Source organism: Engystomops pustulosus, chromosome 4 (assembly GCF_040894005.1).
Source record: "Engystomops pustulosus chromosome 4, aEngPut4.maternal, whole genome shotgun sequence".
Taxonomy (NCBI): domain Eukaryota; kingdom Metazoa; phylum Chordata; class Amphibia; order Anura; family Leptodactylidae; genus Engystomops; species Engystomops pustulosus.
In genome coordinates, this window is record NC_092414.1 from 41,648,057 (window position 1) to 41,667,547 (window position 19,491).

General features: G+C 42.3%; 1 protein-coding gene across 2 annotated transcripts in view; it reads left to right on the plus strand.

The window, feature by feature from the left end:
- Positions 1-5,485, plus strand: part of SLC23A1 (solute carrier family 23 member 1) — a 159,940-nt gene extending 154,455 nt beyond the window's left edge. The window contains exon 16 of one of the 2 annotated variants that reach the window (XM_072150625.1): positions 4,768-5,484. In XM_072150625.1, the coding sequence (XP_072006726.1) occupies positions 4,768-5,012 (245 nt within the window). In that variant the 3' untranslated portion in view covers positions 5,013-5,484. Of the gene's footprint in view, positions 1-4,767 lie in introns of both variants that reach the window. The other variant, XM_072150624.1, reaches the window with a different exon arrangement.
- Positions 5,486-19,491: the final 14,006 nt, after the last annotated feature.

Below are 19,491 nucleotides of genomic sequence, written 5' to 3' on the forward strand. Positions count from 1 at the left end.
TTGGGAGGTATGCATAAGTAAACAAGAAGTCTATGAAGCCTATGCCTATGCTGTGTGAGCACTAAGGGTTTTAGCTTATCTGCACAGAGCTGATACTGCCAATGACAAGGTGGGGGAAGGGAGCAGCATAAGGACAGGAGACAGACAAAGTTCTGTAGTATCACAGATTGGGATGGAGGGACTGATGGGGAACAGGGAGATCTTGTACCTCACTATTCTGGGCACAAGACATCTGCATTCACTGTTCTGTACACATCTAGCCCTGCTACATTAACTGATACATGACCTCCTTCCCCTGTGAGCAGGGAGCAGCAGTATCTCCCCTTCCATGAAACCGTCTGAGAAACATAGTTTAAGCAAGCTACTAGAGCTACTATGAGCTCAGGGTCGGACTGGGGGGCTACCTTCTGCTAAATGGACGTGTGAATTATAGGATATATTACAAATACAACTGTCTTGGCCTCCACAGTATTGCAAAGTGAGCTTTCCTATTATTTAGCACCAAACATGGCATTTGGTGAATAAAGGGGTTGTCTGTGGGCTGAAAAACATGTCTACTTTTTTCTGAAAAGTGACAAACCTGACCAGGTTGTACTTGATTTTGTAATCAAGCTCCATTTATTTCTATGTCTGAGCTGCAATACTTGTAAAAACCATGATCAAATATGGTGCTATTTTTGACTGCAAGCTCTTGTGTCACCTCCTCATCCTCATAGACTGTAAGCTCTTGTGTCACCCCCTCATCCTCATAGACTGTAAGCTCTTGTGTCACCCCCTCATCCTCATACACTGTAAGCTCTTGTGTCACCCCCTCATCCTCATACACTGTAAGCTCTTGTGTCACCCCCTCATCCTCATACACTGTAAGCTCTTGTGTCCTCCCTCATCCTCATACACTGTAAGCTCTTGTGTAACCCCTTCATCCTCATAGACTGTAAGCTCTTGTGTCACCCCCTCATCCTCATACACTGTAAGCTCTTGTGTTCTCCCTCATCCTCATACACTGTAAGCTCTTGTGTAACCCCTTCATCCTCATAGACTGTAAGCTCTTGTGTCACCCCTTCATCCTCATAGACTGTAAGCTCTTGTGTAACCCCTTCATCCTCATAGACTGTAAGCTCTTGTGTAACCCCTTCATCCTCAGACTGTAAGCTCTTGTGTTCTCCCTCATCCTCATACACTGTAAGCTCTTGTGTAACCCCTTCATCCTCATAGACTGTAAGCTCTTGTGTAACCCCTTCATCCTCATAGACTGTAAGCTCTTGTGTTCTCCCTCATCCTCATACACTGTAAGCTCTTGTGTAACCCCTTCATCCTCATAGACTGTAAGCTCTTGTGTCCTCCCTCATCCTCATACACTGTAAGCTCTTGTGTAACCCCTTCATCCTCATAGACTGTAAGCTCTTGTGTCCTCCCTCATCCTCATACACTGTAAGCTCTTGTGTAACCCCTTCATCCTCATAGACTGTAAGCTCTTGTGTCCTCACTCAACCTCATACACTGTAAGCTCTTGTGTAACCCCTTCATCCTCATAGACTGCAAGCTCTTGTGTCACCCCTTCATCCTCATAGACTGTAAGCTCTTGTGTCACCCTCTCATCCTCAAAGACTGTAAGCTCTTGTGTCACCTCCTCATTCTAATAGACTGTAAGCTCTAGTGTCATCCCCTCATGATAATTCCTATATTTATATAGTGCACACAGATTACGCAGAGCTGCACAGAGTTTACCAAATCAGTCCCTATCCCCAATAGGGCTCACAATGCCCTGCAGCATAGAAGGGCTTGGGTAACACCCCAGAAGCACTTCTGGATCATTAGCATATTTTAAACATTGATTTTAGTAGGAACAAGGCCACAAATATCAAATAAAAGAAGATTACCACTTCGTCTCAGTGCCTTGATCTATTATTAAAGCTACATTCACACCAACATATATGTCCCCCGTAGTCATCTATGGTGCCTGAGCGTTGAGCCAAGGCGGCAAAAAAAGATAGAACATGCTCTAACTTTGTCTGTAAGAACGGCTGTGCGGTGCTATTCTGTATGGAGAAGGGAGAGGTGAGCAGCGCTCATTCCTTCTTCTCTCTAGCGTGCTGACGTGTGACTGCCCGGACGTAGCTATGCGGGAATCCTTTACATTGAGGCCCCTTTCACACTTGGGTTTTTCACGTGCTTTTTCTGCGTGTGCTTTTGACGTGCAGAACTTGCTTTGCACTCTGACCCATTGTAATCAATGAGTTTTTTCACACTTGTATTTTTTCTCACGCAAACACACGGGCGTTTATTTAAAATGTGCGTTTAAATCTCGCCATGCTCTACTTTTGCAAGTCATGCGTGTGAAAAAAGCATCATACAAGTCTATGGAGACGCATCAAAAACACATCCCAGAGAGACACTTGCAAGTCCAATGCAAGTGCAATGCGTTTTTCACGCATCAATTGCCATAGAAAAGATAGAGCTCAGTCCTGGCGTGAAAAACACATTGAAATTGTATTGACAACGCGCATGAAAAACTGAGACACTGAACAAACTCTGACTGAAAACTGATTGAAGTCGGATGCAAAATGTCAGTTTTTCACTGACCAAACCCTGAACGCTCCCTGATCAGACACTGATGTGATCTGCAATGCAAGTGTGGAAGGGGCCTGACACTTGCATTCCCATAAAAGTCTGTGGCAATATAAAACTATGAATGCTACACAGGTGTCATTTAACATCAGCGCCATTTTTAATTCTTCATAAGACACTTCCCCTTTCTTTTTTTGGTCAGTACGATCAGGGTGATATAAAAATTTTTACTTCTAAACAATAAAAAAGTATTTTATATCACCATTTTCTAATTGTGGGACAAAGTATCGTTTGTATTTATAAGATTTTGTGTAATGCACATTCGTGCAGAGGAGGGAGGCACATGGAAAAGAAGGGGTTAAAGTAAAGATGTAGAAAATTAGACTGGGCTGAAGAACTACAACTCTCAGCAGTTCTTTCAACTGCTGGGAGTTGTAGTTCTAAGATGTGTAATTACTAATATGAATTGTCGTGCACTTTTATATCTGTACATACCTAGTGCTGGGTGCAGGAGGCCACCACACAGGTTTGCAGCCTTCTCTTCCTCATGGAGGTCCCTCCGCCGAGCACAGCAGGGTTAGGAGGGATGTGCTGAGGGCAGGCTGTTATGAATCGCCAGGCCCCTTCTGATTGGTGGCTGCAGGTGCCTGTCAGGAATAGGGGGTGGGGCTGGAGCAGAGCCCGGAGTCTCTCATCTTCCCCTGCACTCGGGCAGTGAGGTGTGTAACATTCTCACAGCTTCTCTCACTGCCCCAGTGTTATGGGAAGATGAGACTCTGCAGCTGAATGTGCTGATCCCCTGCACTCCCTAGGCAGTGACTGTCCTGCTGGGGTCATTGTCTCTGCCTGCTCTCAGCCTCTCTCAGTCCCAGGAGCCGTCCAGACAGCGGAGAGCAGGCTGGCTGACACTGATACATGCCTATAGCATCAGTACTCGGCCTATGATAATGAGGGGTCGGGCCATAAGCAGTCAGGGCCCACCGGGGGTTTTCCCGGCTTCTCGGTGGCCCAGTCCGAGCCTGTATGAGCTACTAGCTCATAGGGCTTGTTAGCACATGGGGAGGAAGGAGCAATTGCAGCACTGAGGTAATCTGAGGGGAATAGCAAAGAAACTCCTGTATATAGGTAACAAAGATAATATGAAAATTTGTTTTACATCCCAAAAGTATTTATTTGTGAAAAAAACCCTTTATAGTTACTCTTTAAGGCCTTAAGCAGGGAATCCATCTCTTCCACCGAGCAGCGAGATTTTTCGGAATTGTCATCCGATTTATCCTTATCCTATGCTTCTCCTTCCAATATGGAAACCAGTGGTAGTGGCATTCTGGATCTGGAAGGAATAGCCGGCTGAATGGATTGCTGTGGAAGAAGCCATTTATTGAATAGACGTTAAGCTAATAATTAATGAGAGAGATTTGTCTGCCATCACATTCTAAATAATTTTAGATTAAGACAACCAAACATGAATGATACCCAAACCTCAAGAGGAGGGACTGACTGGACCAAGGGGTACTTCAGGATCTGTAGACATGGAGGGCTCAAAGGAGTCTAGAGGAGCATAAATGATCAGACTGACACAGCAGATACCACTGCATTGAATGATGGTCAGAATGGAGTTTGTATCTTTGAATTTTGCACCAAAACTGCCATACCCCCACACAGCTTCACCCCCAGTCAGGCCTCCAATAAATAGTCACCACGTGAGTGGAACGTCCTAATGCCATCTCTTCCATGGAGTTCTCGGGAGGAAAAGGATGCCTTACCCCGCTTGGATCCTATACCTGTGGCTCACTTGCAGCCGTGGGGAAGCATCCGGGGAAGCTGCGCATGTGGGGACTTTTGGCACACTAGTAATCTATCCCTTCCCCTCACAGATCAAGTCAAAGTGATTGGTGAGTAAGTAAACCTACTTGGTACATCCCAATTCCGCCCCAAGGCTATAGCATAGATTGTGTTCAAGGAACCTTATAGAAAGAGAAGATGTTTTTGGGCCACAACAAGGGCCAATCAACTGAAATGGTGTGCTTGGATTTCCTGTGGATATAGACAGAAGTAGCTTCCCCAAAGATATTTGATGGTTATCTGGTCCCAACAATTATATTATATGTATTGTCACTTTTAAACATGTCATTGTCAATGATGACAGAGTAAAAAATTGTTGTATTTTGTTTGATAATTGTTTGTGAATACTTCTTGCAGGTACAGAAAAAGAACGAGGACTGATACAATGGAAGAAAGGGGCTAATGCCAACAGCGACACATGCCCTGACCTAAACAGTTATGACTTTCCTTGTGGGATGGGACTAGTTAAGAAAGTAAAATTCTTCAGATGGATACCTATATGTCCAGTTTTTAAAGGATTTAAAGCTTCTACTGAAACAATTCCAGACTCAAATGGGATTATTCAAGATCAAGGAAGCGACTCATTGTGTACAAAAGTATAATATAAAATTGTTTCCAAAATTTCCATGCAATCAAAGTTGCAAACCTTTCCCCTAACAATGCTCCTAAAGATTATAGTACAATTTAAATTAATGCTCTGAACATAAATATATTTTTTTCTTTGAAATACTTGTTTTCAGAGGTGTTTACTTTTTACAATAAAAGTGTTCTTAGTTTTCACAGAAATGATAACTTCTGCTGCATGAAATGGACCACATTTAAAAAAATAGTTTGTTTTGACAAAGCCATCAGCTACACTGCCTTGGTGGTAGGCAGGAGGATGGGAGAAGTAGTAGCAGCAGAACCAGGCTGTCTCCAAAGACCCGAGGTTGTCTCGTTTTAACCCTTTCCTTACAATGTGCTATCAGCACAGTATAATGAATGAGGAGGAAAATCCCCAAATACTGCCATACTGTGGTATGGCAGTATATGATAGGATCGTTAAGACAACCTAGGGTTTAAGTACCATAGGGAGTCTAAAAAATTGTAAAAATAAAAAAAAAGTTAAAAAAAATTATAATAAATAAACCTAAAAATTCAAATCACCTTTCGCTAGAACTGATATAAATATAAATAAACACTAAAATTCATAAACACATTAGGCATTGTCGCATCCGAAAATGCCAGATCTATCAAAATATAATAATGTTTTTCCCCCTTATTTAACCCCGTAACGGAAAATAGCGCCCAAAATCAAAAATGTCACTTTTTTGCCATTTTGAAATATATAAAAAGTGATCAAAAGGTTGCACAGTCCTAAAACTGATATAATTGAAAACGTCATCAAGGTAGCAAAAAATGACACTACCTTCAGCTCCTTACAACATAGTATGAAAAAGTTATTAGCACCAGAACATGGCAAAATAAAAAAATTATTTGTACAGGAGATTTTAATTTTTGTAAATGTATGAAAACATTATAAAACCTATACAAATTTGGTATCCCCGTAATTGTACCGACCCAAAGAATAAAGAAGACATGTCATTTGGGGCACACAAGAAAACGGTGCAAATGCGGTTTTTCACCGTTTTTACTGCACTCGGAATTTTTTTCCCGCTTCCCAATACGAAATATTCAATACCATCACTATGAAGTGCAATTTTTTTATGCATAAAACAAGCCATCACAGAGCAGTTTACATGTTAAAAAAAAGTTATATATTTTTGAAGGTGGGGAGTAAAAATGGAAATGAAAAAACAAAAAAGGGCCTGGTCCTTAACTGGTTAATGTTATATATTTAAAATTTCATTAAAAACAGTAATTATCATCAAAATAATCAATTCTGAAAATACAAAAAACTGTGTGACATCAAAATAAATTTTCCAGACATTTAAAAAATTATGAAAATGTAAAGCAGAGATATGGGAAATGTTATACAGCAACTAATTTTGGTGGTCGTGTCATTTTTTGGGACTTTTGATGGCGTTTTCATTGCTGTAATTTTTAGGACTGTGCGATCTTTTTATCACTTTTTATTGATTTTTGTATATTTTTCAAAATGACTTTGGGCGCTATTTTCCGCTTTAGGGTAAAACGCAGTGAAAAACCGTTATTATATTTTGATAGATCGGGCATTTTTGGACCCGGCAATACCTAATGTGTTTATGATTTTTGCTGTTTATTAATATTTAGATCAGATTGAACTTTTTTTATTTTTAATTATACTATTTTTTAGACCCCTAGGGTACATTAACCCTAGGTTGTGTGATCGATCCTATCATATACTGCCATACTACAGTATGGCAGTATATGTAGATTTTACTCCCCATTCATTACAATGTGCTGATAGTACATTGTAATGAATGGGTTACAACGAAGTAGCCTCAGGCGATCATCGCGAAAACACCCGCCATTGGTGCTAGCACCGATTGTGGGTGTTACCGGTAAGCCTTTGCTGCAATATGCAGCAAAGACTTAGAGGCTATGGAGAGGGCTCGGCCCGCAAGCCCTCTCCATGCACCCGGACCCGGCTTGTGCCTCGGATACGACCAACTCACATTTTGTCAGCAGTGGCCAGACATGCGCTATTGAGCCCTCCTGGATTCAGCGCTTATTACCACAGGATAGCTGTGAGACATGCAGTAACTCCCAGACATTTCATATACAAAAACTTTTTGTTTCATTGTGAAATCCCTCCAGCAGAGGTGGTCGTATCCGAGGACACAGTCTTGTTTCTAAGGGACCATATCACTACATTTATGGGAAATTATTTTCACACAGGAACATTTTTTTTAAATAAAATCTAATTGAAGAAATGTTTATATATGTCAGATTCATTAAACTGAATGTGAATGCCCAGACGAGAATACCCCTTTATGCTACAAAATGACTACATCCTTAAAGGGGTTTTTAATAAATAAAATAAAATAATTTTTAAACCTTTACTTCACAATTTTACTCAGTTTTATGTTTTAGCTCCTATCACTCCTAAGCTGGTCAGTGCAAAATCCCAGGGTGTGGGTGGGGACTCTCTAAGCAGACACATTATGATCCATATAGTTCTGAGAGCTGACAATGTATTTAGATTATCAGGGTACAGGTTTATGTACAATTTCATCAGGCTATCTGGCTTCTGAACATTGTACGAACACATTGACACGTAGAAAGAGAGATGAGCCAGATCTGAGATTAGATGATGAAATCCATTAGATGTCCATTACACACTGTCAGCTCTGCTACATGAACAAAGGGTCGTGTTCACACAATAAAATATACACTCACGATGTACACTACCTGTAAGATCTAGTTACTTTGTCAGAGAAAAGAAAGAGATGAGGGAAGGGAAAAGTTGTGAGTGTGTACGCTAAAATATAACTTTTATTAATTCTTATAAAATAGTTTATATATTTATTTGTGAAGTATATCCAAAAAACTAGTATGGTTTCCCTAGTATCACCATACTTTATGATAGCCAGAGAGGCTGTCAGGTGCCAGCCCAGGACAACTATACAGGAGTGGATCCACTAATTCTTCCTGTTTTTCTCCTGTAAGACTATTTAACGTCCCCCTACCTCTGTGACGCTAGCTGTATGCTCCTAAACATGTTTTTACCCCTCGGATAATAAAAAGAAGTTATTTTTTCTACCCATTGCTGTGTGCTGGACTCAAAGCTGTTTGTTTCGTGAATCTTTGTCCCCCTGCAATGTTCTTATATAAGGGGATATTTGGGAGAGTATTATCATTGTATATGGAGCAGCGAGATGCCACTGCACATCTGCTCTCACTTGGTAGTAAATACAATCAGGTGCTACTATTGTCTATGCACCAAAACAACTTTGGAAGCAGTACAATGATTTACTTGTGCAGCAGCGTGGTTTCACTATATAGTTCAAAATCGCTGCCTCTGAGACATAGTAGGGCACTGCTCTTATGTGTATACAATAGCGCCGTTACTCCCCCTGCAACTACACACTGCCACTCAGTCTGAATACGTAGTAAGAAAAGTATAGAGATGCTGTGCTCCCAGCTGCAGGCTCCCAGCTTGTAACAAGCAGCTGGACACGGCAGTCTCTGCACCTAATGCTGTGGCCTGGTATAGAGCAGTTCACGCTGTGTGGATGAATTTACATGCTCTCATTGTACCGCGCTGTATCGCAAAACTCCTGTCATTAATGATTGGCGTCCTGCAGTGTGCTGGTATACGGTTCTAAGGGCTGATAGGGCAGGAGTAGAGCGATGTGCGGTGAGCAATCTTCAGTGATATGAAGTAATGTGAATAAACTGTCTCTTATTTACTAGTCCCTAAAATCTGGCTATCATAACAAACAGTGTCCCAACATATGTTTCGCCGGGTCACCCCGTCACTCCTACAGTTCCATTTTTTTGGAACAATAGACATCTGATTGTAAACAACTGTTATTAGCATTTACAAACAATTGAGATACTCTTAACCCCTTCACGCTCCGTGACGGATATATCCGCCACGGAGCTGTGAAGGTTGTATGAAGAAGGCTCACGGGCTGAGCCTTCTTCATACAGTGATGGGCTTTGCTGCATATCGCAGCAAAGACCCATCGCTATCACCCGCGGTCGGTGCTTGCACCGATCGCGGGTGTTAACCTCTTCTTTGCCGCTGGCAAAGTCGCCGGCGGCACTTTAAATTTGGCGCCGCCATCTTACCTCCGATCGCCGCTCCCCCGAACGTCATCGGGGGGCGGCGATCGGTTGCCATGGTAGCCTCGGGTCTTCGTTTGACCCGAGGATACATGGCTTCTGCACATGCATTACAATGAGCCTGTGGCTCATTGTAATGTATAGTGTGCAGAAATGCCATATACTGCGATACAGTAGTATTGCAGTATATGGCAGGAGCGATCAGACCATCTAGGGTTAATGTACCCTAGAGGGTCTAAGAAACAGTGGAAAAAAAGAGAAAAAAAAAAGTTTAAAAAATGTAAAAAAATAATAAAATATTAAAAGTTCAAATCACCCCCCTTTCCCTAGAACTGATATAAAATATAATAAATAGTAAAAATCACAGACACATTAGGTATCGCCGCGTCCCAAAATGCCCAATCTATCAAAATATAAAAACGGTTACGGGCGGCGGTGACCTCCGGAACGGCAAATGGCGCCCAAATGTCCAAAATGCGACTTTTACACCTTTTTAGATGACATAAAAAATGTAATAAAAAATGATCCAAATGTCGCACAGTCCTCAAAATGGTAGCAATGAGAACGTCGGCTCATTTCGCAAAAAATGACCCCTCACACATCTCCATGCGCCAAAGTATGAAAAAGTTATTAGCGTCAGAAGATGGCAAAAAAAATTTTTTCTTTTTTGTACACATTCGTTTAATTTTTGAAAATTTATTAAAACGCAATAAAACCTATATAAATTTGGTATCACCGCGATCGTACCGAACCAAAGAATAAAGTAGGCATGTTATTTGGAGCGCAGAGTGAAAGTCGTAAAAACTGAGCCCACAAGAACATGACGCACATGCAGTTTTTTTCAATTTTTCCACATTTGGAATTTTTTTGCGGCTTCCCACTACATGGCATGGAATAATAAATAACATCATGGGAAAGTAAAATTTGTTACGCACAAAATAAGCCCTCACACAGCTCTGTACACGGAAAAATGAAAAAGTTATGGATTTTTGAAGATGGAGAGCGAGAAATCAGCGAAAATACCCTGCGTCCTTAAGGGGTTAATACATTGTTTCCCAGTACTGAACCAACAGTTACTCTGATTGGCTAGCCAAGCTGTCACTCAGAGTTTACAACATAAAGAGCGGCAAAGCCAGGCCGCCCCCGCCCCTAGAAGAAGCCAGGATAACCTGGCAAAACACATGTTGGGACACTGTTTGTTATGATAGCCAGAGTTTAGGGACTAGTAATTGAGAGACAGTTTATTCACATTACTTCATATCACTGAAGATTGCTTGGCGCACATTACTCCTGCCCTATCAGCCATTAGAATCGTATGTCAGCACACTGCAGGACGCCGATCAATTAATGACAGAAGTTTTGCGATATAGCGCGGTACAATGAGAGCATGTTAATCCATCTACATAGCGTGAGCTGCTCTATACCGGCCACAGCATTAGGTGCAGAGACTGCCGTGCGCAGCTGCTTGTTACAAGCTGGGAGCCTGCAGCTGGGAGCACGGCATCTCTATACTCTTCTTAGCAAGTATTCAGACTAAGTGGCAGTGTGTAGTTGCAGGGGAAGTAACGGCGCTATTGTATAAGAGCAGTGCCCTATTGTGTCTCCGAGGCAGCGATTTTGAACTATATAGTGAAACCACGTTGCTGCACAAGTAAATTATTATACTGCTTTCTAAGGTGTTTTTGTGCATATACAATAGCAGCATTGTAGTATTTACTACCACGTGAGAGCAGTTTGTGCTGTGGCATATCGCTGCTGCATATACAGTTATAATACTCAAATACCCAAATACCCCCTTATATTAGAATAATGTAGGGGGACGTTATATTTATACAGGAGAAGTAACAGGAAGAATTAGTGGATCCACTCCTGTATAGTTGTCCTGGGCTGGCACCTGACAGCCTCTCTGGCTATCATAAAGTATGGTGATACTAGGGAAACCATACTAGTTTTTTGGACATACTTCTCAAATAAATATATAAACCATAGCTCCCAACCGTCCCGATTTTGACGGGACTTTCCCGTTTTTCGTACCTCTGCCCCGCGTCACGGGCAGCTATGATATTGTCACGGATTCTCCCCCCAGGTCCCGCTGTGTCCCGCTGCTGTGTTCGCATAGTAAATACTTTGAAAGTCTGAACTCACAGTACAGAATGGCTTCTACAGACATCGGGAGGGAATCCTTTTCAGAGAAGTGTCGGGCTTAGCGCAGAGCAGGGACCACGTCATCAGCTTCAGATCTGTCCATATATGGTCACTGCATCTCCTAGAGTTCCCCAGAGCAGACATCGGGCAGGGAATCCTTTTCAGAGAAGTGTCGGCTTAGTGGAGAGAGCAGGGACCACTCATCAGCTCAGATCTCTATCTGTCCATATATGGTCTCCAGGTCTTCCCCAGACACAAGCTCTTTATATAATTAAATTAAATAAAGTTTTGGCCAGGCTGAGATTCGAACCTGGGACCCTCTGCACCATAGACAGGAGCTTAACTAACTGAGCTATAAGCCCAGTGATAGAGAGCTGAGGATTTCTGGTAACTAAGACATTGTGTTACATTGTGATACAGACTAATGCACTGATATATAGAGAGGGATCTTCTCAGAGATTATTATTGTAATTATTGAGACTATTATTATTATTATTATTATAAATTTTATTATTATTGAGATTATTAATAATGGTAAAAATAATAATAATCATCTCAATAATAATAATAATAATAATAATAATAGTCTCAATAATTACAATAATCTGAGAAGATCCCTCCCTATATACCAAGGCAGTATATAGTTCTTAGTTACCAAAATTCTCCACTTGTTAATCACTGAGGTTATAGCTCAGTGGGTTGAGGCGCTGTGTTATTATTGTACATGGACACTGCAGGTTCTGGGTTCAAATCCCGATGAGGATATATTTTTTTTTTTTTTAAATTATGATTTTTATTATTTTTAATATGGCTAAAATTTGGGGCGTGGCCAGGGAGTGATTGGGGGTGTGGCTTAGGGGGTTCGCCGCGGCACGCTACGCGTGCCGCCATTTTGTCCCTCTTTCCTTTTCCCAAATGTTGGGAGGTATGTATAAACTATTTTATAAGAATTAATAAAAGTTATATTTTAGCGTACACGCTCACAACTTTTCCCTTCCCTGATCTCTTTCTTTTCCCTAACAAAGTAACCAATACTGCATTTCCACAACACACTAGATCTGTTGTGCCTTCCTACTGTGACTGCCCAGATAAACAACTTCGCTGTCTGGAGCTTGTAGTTCTCCTCATGCAACTGCCGGCAGGAACTCACTGTGTCTCAGCTCCGTCCTGGAGTGCAGTAGGGCGGGGCTATAGTGCAGGGAGCAGAGACAGAAAAACTCAGCTACCCGGCTGTCACTCAGAAATCCAAGATGGTGTCCCCAATCCTAAGTCAGAAGTTACAGGGTCGTGTCTAGAGGCAACTGAAATTGTGTACACCAGGACTGAGAGGCAGGTTGGAATAATATGTGAAATGCTGTATTTTTGTTAATAAGAGTGAATTAACCCCTTAGCGCTCCGCGCCGTAGCTGTACTGCGCAGCTTCCCACTATTGGCGCTCAGCGCAGTACAGCTACTGCGCGAGCGCATACTATTTTAGAATTGTCACCACGTCGCGAGACGTGGTGACATCGGGATGAGATTTGGGTGACAGAGGCAGGAGGAGTTTTTTCCTGTGTCCTGTGTGTTCCCTGTGTGATCGCCTTGTGTGATCCCACGTGTCTTCCGTTTTTCCCTGTCTGTCCCTTCTGAACCCAAACGCACTTTTTAGTGCGCTGTGTTAGTGTTGTTCTGCACTGGACGCACTTTTCAGTGCGCCGTGTGAATAGCACTGCACAGAATCTTTAGCAGTCTTAGCGGTAGTTAGTTTGTCTTAGGGCAAGCTAGGTGCATTTGTAGCGCCTTTTTGCGTGGTGCACATAGGTTTTTTTTCGGTGCCTGGTAATATTTTTTTCCAGAACGCCGTAGGTGTACCCGTACTTAGCTATTTTTTGTGTGTGCCATCTGTGCGGCTTGTCCGTGTGGTTTGGTGTGCATTATCTTTTTTTTTTGTGTGCTATCTGTGCGGCTTGTCCGTGTAGTTTAGTGCGCATTATTTTTTTTGTGTGCTATCTGTGCGGCTTGTCCGTGTAGTTTAGTGCGCATTATTTTTTGTGTGTGCCATCTGTGCGGCTTGTCCGTGTAGTTTGGTGTGCATTACCTTTTTTTTGTGTGCTATCTGTGCGGCTTGTCCGTGTAGTTTAGTGCACATTATTTTTTGTGTGTGCCATCTGTGCGGCTTGTCCGTGTAGTTTGGTGTGCATTATATTTTTTTTTTTGTGTGCCTGCTAGACGGTTTATCCGTGTAGTTTGGTGCACATTATCTAATTTTTCTTGTTCTCTATTTTTTTTGTGTGCAATGTCTCAGAAGACGTACACTGTGTTGGAGGCATATAACATGCTTGCATCTGACACCGAGTCAGCTAGTGGGGATGATGGTCCCTTTTACCTATCATCATCCTCCTGCTCATCTTCCAGTGACCTGGAAGGACCCCCAAGAAGGTGCCGTAGGGTTCCAGGGACTTCTGCAATTGAAGTGCCTGGGACTTCTGCAGGAGAAGTGCCTGGGACTTCTGCAGGAGAAGTTTCTGGGACTTCTGCAGGAGAAGTTTCTGGGACTTCTGCAGGAGAAGTTTCTGGGACTTCTGCAGGAGAAGCGTCTGGGGCTTCCACTGACCCCACATGGGTAGCCCCAGATAATTATACCCCTCAGGTCCCTGACTTTTTGGGCCATCCTGGCATTAACTTTGACACGACAGGGCTCAGAGCTGTAGACTTTTTTAAGTTTTTTTTTGATGAGGAGCTGCTGAATATTATTATATTTCAGACAAATCTCTACGCTGCACAGCATATTTCCCAAAACCCCACGTCCTTTTATGCACAACCCTACAGGTGGACCCCTGTCACTGCAGCAGAGATGCACAAGTATTGGGGCATAATACTCCTTATGGGTATAGTAAAGAAGCCTTCAATCAGGGACTACTGGAGCACAGATATACTGTACCACACCCCCATGTTCCGCATGGCAATTAACAGGATGCGCTTTGAAGCCATCCATAAGTTTTTGCACTACACTGACAACACACAGTGCCCACCCAGAGGTGACCCCAGTTATGATCGGTTATTTAAGGTCAGGCCCATATTAGATCATTTTAGTGCCAAGTTTGCCCAGGCATATACTCCTGCCAAACATGTGAGCATAGACGAGTCCCTGGTACAATTCAAAGGGAGACTTCAATTCCGCCAGTACCTGCCCAATAAGAGGGCAAGATATGGTGTGAAAATGTATAAGCTGTGTGAAAGTTCATCAGGGTACACATACAAGTTCAGGGTATGTAAAGGGAAGGACTCCACTATAGTGCCCCCAGAATGCCCCCCCTTCCTGGGTGTTACAGGGAAGATAGTGTGGGATTTAGTGCACCCACTGCTGGACCAGGGCTACCACCTCTACCTGGACAATTTCTACACCAGCACCACCCTGTTCAAGTGCCTCACTTCCAGAAATACTGCGGCATGCGGCACTGTACGCAGAAATCAGAGAGGTCTCCCTAAGTCGCTGCTTGGGCAAAAACTTAAAAGGCACGAAACCAGGGCACTATGCAGCGACTCTGTATTGTGTGTTAAGTACAAGGACAAGAGAGAGGTCCTTGTATTAACCACAATACATGAGCACACCACCACCCCTGTCCCAGTACGAGGTGCCAGTACAGAAACCCCCAAGCCAGACTGTATTTTAGATTATAACAAATACATGGGAGGGGTGGACTTGTCTGACCAGGTGCTTCAGCCGTACAATGCCATGCGGAAGTCGAGGGTGTGGTACAAGAAGCTGGCCGTGCACATCATGCAGATGGCACTGTATAATGCTTATGTGCTGCATCGATATGCCGGCCAGAGGGGAACTTTCCTGGAATTTCAAGAGATGGTAATAAAGTACTTTCTTTTTGGAGACCAGGAAGGGGGGAGTGCTAGCACATCTGGAAGTGAGGCCACATCACGTATTGTACCAGGGCAGCACTTTCCAGGAGTAGTTCCCCAAACAGCCAGCAAGGGAAGGTCACAAAAGAGGTGCAGGGTGTGCTCCAAAAATGGCATTCGGAAGGACACCATTCATCACTGTGAGACATGCCCAGAAAAACCAGGGCTATGTATGAAAGATTGCTTCCGAATTTATCATACATCCCTGGATTTTTAGAGTACCCTGTTGTTACCCTGACGCACAGCTTATACATCATGCTGCACCTTCCCTTCTAAGCCCTGCCATGTGCCCAGCCTGTAGATTACTGTCCCGTATGCTTTACCCGGGAAAACATGCATCATGATTTTTAGGGTGTTTGTCTCCCATGGCAGCAGCTGGGCACAAAATGACAAAATGGATATTTTTTACTATGCACTATCCATTTTGCACTTTTTCAGGGCTCCACCTGTGGGGTTAAAATGCTAACTATACCCCTAGATTAATTCATGGAGGGGTGTAGTTTCCAAAATAGGGTCAGTTCTTAGGGGTTTCTACTGTACTGGCCCCTATTGGCATCTACAAATCTTTCATGATGCCAAAAAGAAAAAAAAAATTTACAATGTCTGTGCTCCAACAAGTTATTCCCTTTTGAGCCCTGCCGTGTCTCCATCCTAGAGATTGTTGCCTCCTAAGGGGTATTGCCCTAACCGGGGTAACCCACAGAATGATTTTTGATGTGTTTTTCCCCAGTGGCATGAGTTGGGCAAAATACTTTTGTCACTTCAATGGCATATTTGATAAATTGCAATACAATTGTTTCTCTGCACTACTCACTTTGTATTACATTTGAGCCAGCACCTTAGGGGTTAAAATGCTCATACAAGCCTACATACATTCTTTGAGGGGTGCCCTTTCCAAAATGGGTTCACTACTTGGGGGTTTCTATTGTACTGGTACCTCGGGGGTACCCCTCATTACCAATCTAGTGAAAACGAAGCTTGAAAACCTAAATTGTGCTTCTTTCTTCCTGACCCCTGCCGTGTGCCCAGCCTGTAAATTATTGGCACATGTGTGGTATTGCCGTACTCGGGACAACCCGCAGAATGATTTTTGGGGTGTTTGTCTAAAGTGGCATGGGTTGGGCACAGTATATGAGGCACTAAAATGACTTTTTTGAGATAAAAACGCAATTTTTACTCTGCACCATTTACTTTGCATTCAATTTTGACCAGCGTGTTGGGGGTTAAAATGCTCATACAAGCCTACATACATTCTTTGAGGGGTGCCCTTTCCAAAATAGGTTCACTACTTGGGGGTTTCTATTGTACTGGTACCTCGGGGGTACCCCCCATTACCAATCTAGTGAAAACGGAGCTTGAAAACCTAAATTGTGCTTCTTTCTTCCTGACCCCTGCCGTGTGCCCAGCCTGTAAATTATTGGCACATGTGTGGTATTGCCGTACTCGGGACAACCCGCAGAATGATTTTTGGGGTGTTTGTCTGAAGTGGCATGGGTTGGGCACAGTATATGAGGCACTAAAATGACATTTTTGATATAAAAACGCAATTTTTACTCTGCACCATTTACTTTGCATTCAATTTTGACCAGCGTGTCAGGGGTTAAAATGCTCACCACAACCACCAATAAATTCTTTGAGGGGTCTAGTTTTCGTAATGGTATCATTTATTGGGGGTTTCTATTGCACTGGCACCTCACGGGCCCTGCCAACATGACATGGCACTCCAAATCCAAACGTGTGAAAACGGAGCTGGAAAATCAAAATTTCACTCCTTCCGTTCTCATCCCTTCTGTGTGCCCAGCCTGTAAATTATTGGCACATGTGTGGTATTGCCATACTCTGGACAACCCGCAGAATGATTTTTGGGGTGTTTGTCTGAAGTGGCATGGGTTGGGCACAGTATATGAGGCACTAAAATGACTTTTTTGAGATAAAAACGCAATTTTTACTCTGCACCATTTACTTTGCATAAAATTTTGACCAGCGTGTCGGGGGTTAAAATGCTCACCACAACCACCGATAAATTCTTTGAGGGGTCTAGTTTCTGTAATGGTATCATTTATTGGGGGTTTCTATTGCACTGGCACCTCACGGGCCCTGCCAACATGACATGGCACTCCAAATCCAAACGTGTGAAAACGGAGCTGGAAAATCAAAATTTCACTCCTTCCGTTCTCATCCCTTCTGTGTGCCCAGCTTGTAAATTATTGGCACATGTGTGGTATTGCCATACTCGGGACAACCCACAGAATGATTTTTGGGGTGTTTGTCTGAAGTGGCATGGGTTGGGCACAGTATATGAGGCACTAAAATGACATTTTTGAGATAAAATTGCAATCTTTACTCTGCACCATTTACTTTGCATTCAATTTTGACCAGCGTGTCGGGGGTTAAAATGCTCACCACAACCACCGATAAATTCTTTGAGGGGTCTAGTTTCCGTAATGGTATCATTTATTGGGGGTTTCTATTGCACTGGCACCTCACGGGCCCTGCCAACATGACATGGCACTCCAAATCCAAACGTGTGAAAACGGAGATGGAAAATCAAAATTTCACTCCTTCCGTTCTCATCCCTTCTGTGTGCCCAGTCTGTAAATTATTGGCACATGTGTGGTATTGCTGTACTCGGGACAACCCGCAGAATGATTTTTGGGGTGTTTGTCTGAAGTGGCATGGGTTGGGCACAGTATATGAGGCACTAAAATGACTTTTTTGAGATAAAAACACAATTTTTACTCTGCACCATTTACTTTGCATTAAATTTTGACCAGTGTGTCGGGGGTTAAAATGCTCACCACAACCACCAATAAATTCTTTGAGGGGTCTAGTTTCCGAAATGGTGACATTTTGGGGGGTTTTCTATTGTACTTTTACTTCAGGGGCTCTTCAATTACATTGTGGCACCACAAAATATTTGCAGCCAAATTGGCTTTCCAAATTCCCAGTATCGCTAACTCTGTTCTGGACATCGCTGTGCGGGGAAACAGCAGCTGACATCCACATGTCTGGTATTTCCGTACTCAGAAGAAGCTGGGCAAGAAATTAGGAATATATATTTACCTCAAATTTCTTCTGAATGTATCCATTTTAGGGCTAAATTGGAAAGATTGAAATCCAAAATTGAAATTTCAAAATTTCCACTCCATTTTCATATGCTTCCGGAAAAATAATTAAAGGGTTAACAGACTTCTTAAATGCTGATTTGAATAGGTTGAGATGTTAGGTTCATAAAATGGTGTTACTTGTGGGGGTATATAGTACATAAGCCTTTATAGAGCACTTCCAAACTGAATTGATCACCAAAAAGTTTGCATTTTTCAAATTTCAAGAAAATCTGAGAAGTTGCTACTAAAACTTCAAACCTTCTCACATCCATAAAAAAAGTGGAAACTTAAAACAAATAATGGATATAAAAAGAAGACCAATGGCAAAAGGTTTCTATCAAAAAAAATTTGTGGTATCACTTTTTGTCTAAAAAGTATAACATTTGAAACTTTGAAAATAGTCATTTCTTTCAAAAATTTCCTAAATTTTTGAATTTTTACCCCCCAAAAAAGGAACGGATCACCGAAATGACACTACTAACATAGACTACAATGTCTCATGAGAAAACAATCTCAAAATCACAGAGATATCTTAAAGCGTTGAAAAGTTATTACCACAGGAAGAGACACTGGTCAAATTTCAAAAAAAAGTTGCGAGCCTTAACCTGCAAACAGGCTGCGTCCTTAAGGGGTTAAAGAATGTGTTATTTTGTTATTCTGAGTACATATAAGAAACTTGTCTTCATGGGAATACCACTTTGAGGGGTTAAAATCCATATCTGCAAGTATATATAGGAAATCTTATATATTTTTTATTTCATATCAGTTAAAACAAATACAAACACATTAGCTTAAACAGATTAAAAATTGGTCCCAAATTGATGGGGGAGACTACAGCAATTTATCTCAAGTATATTAGTTGTACTTTTAAACATTGTGTAAGGCAATAACGTGCATTGTGCTAGGCAATAAAGTGCTAGGCAATAACGTGCATTATGCTGCAATAAAGTGCTAAACAATAACTTGCATTGTGCTAGATAATAAAGTACTAAGCAATAAAGTGCTATAATCAATGGTCTGAAGGTTATTACCTCGTTGTGGCTGTTTGTCTGCCCCGCGCCCCGACGCGCGTTTCGCTCGCTGCTTCCTCAGGAGGCGTCACAATGCACGTTATTGCCTTACACAATGTTTAAAAGTACAACTAATATACTTGAGATAAATTGCTGTAGTCTCCCCCATCAATTTGGGACCATTTTTTAATCTGTTTAAGCTAATGTGTTTG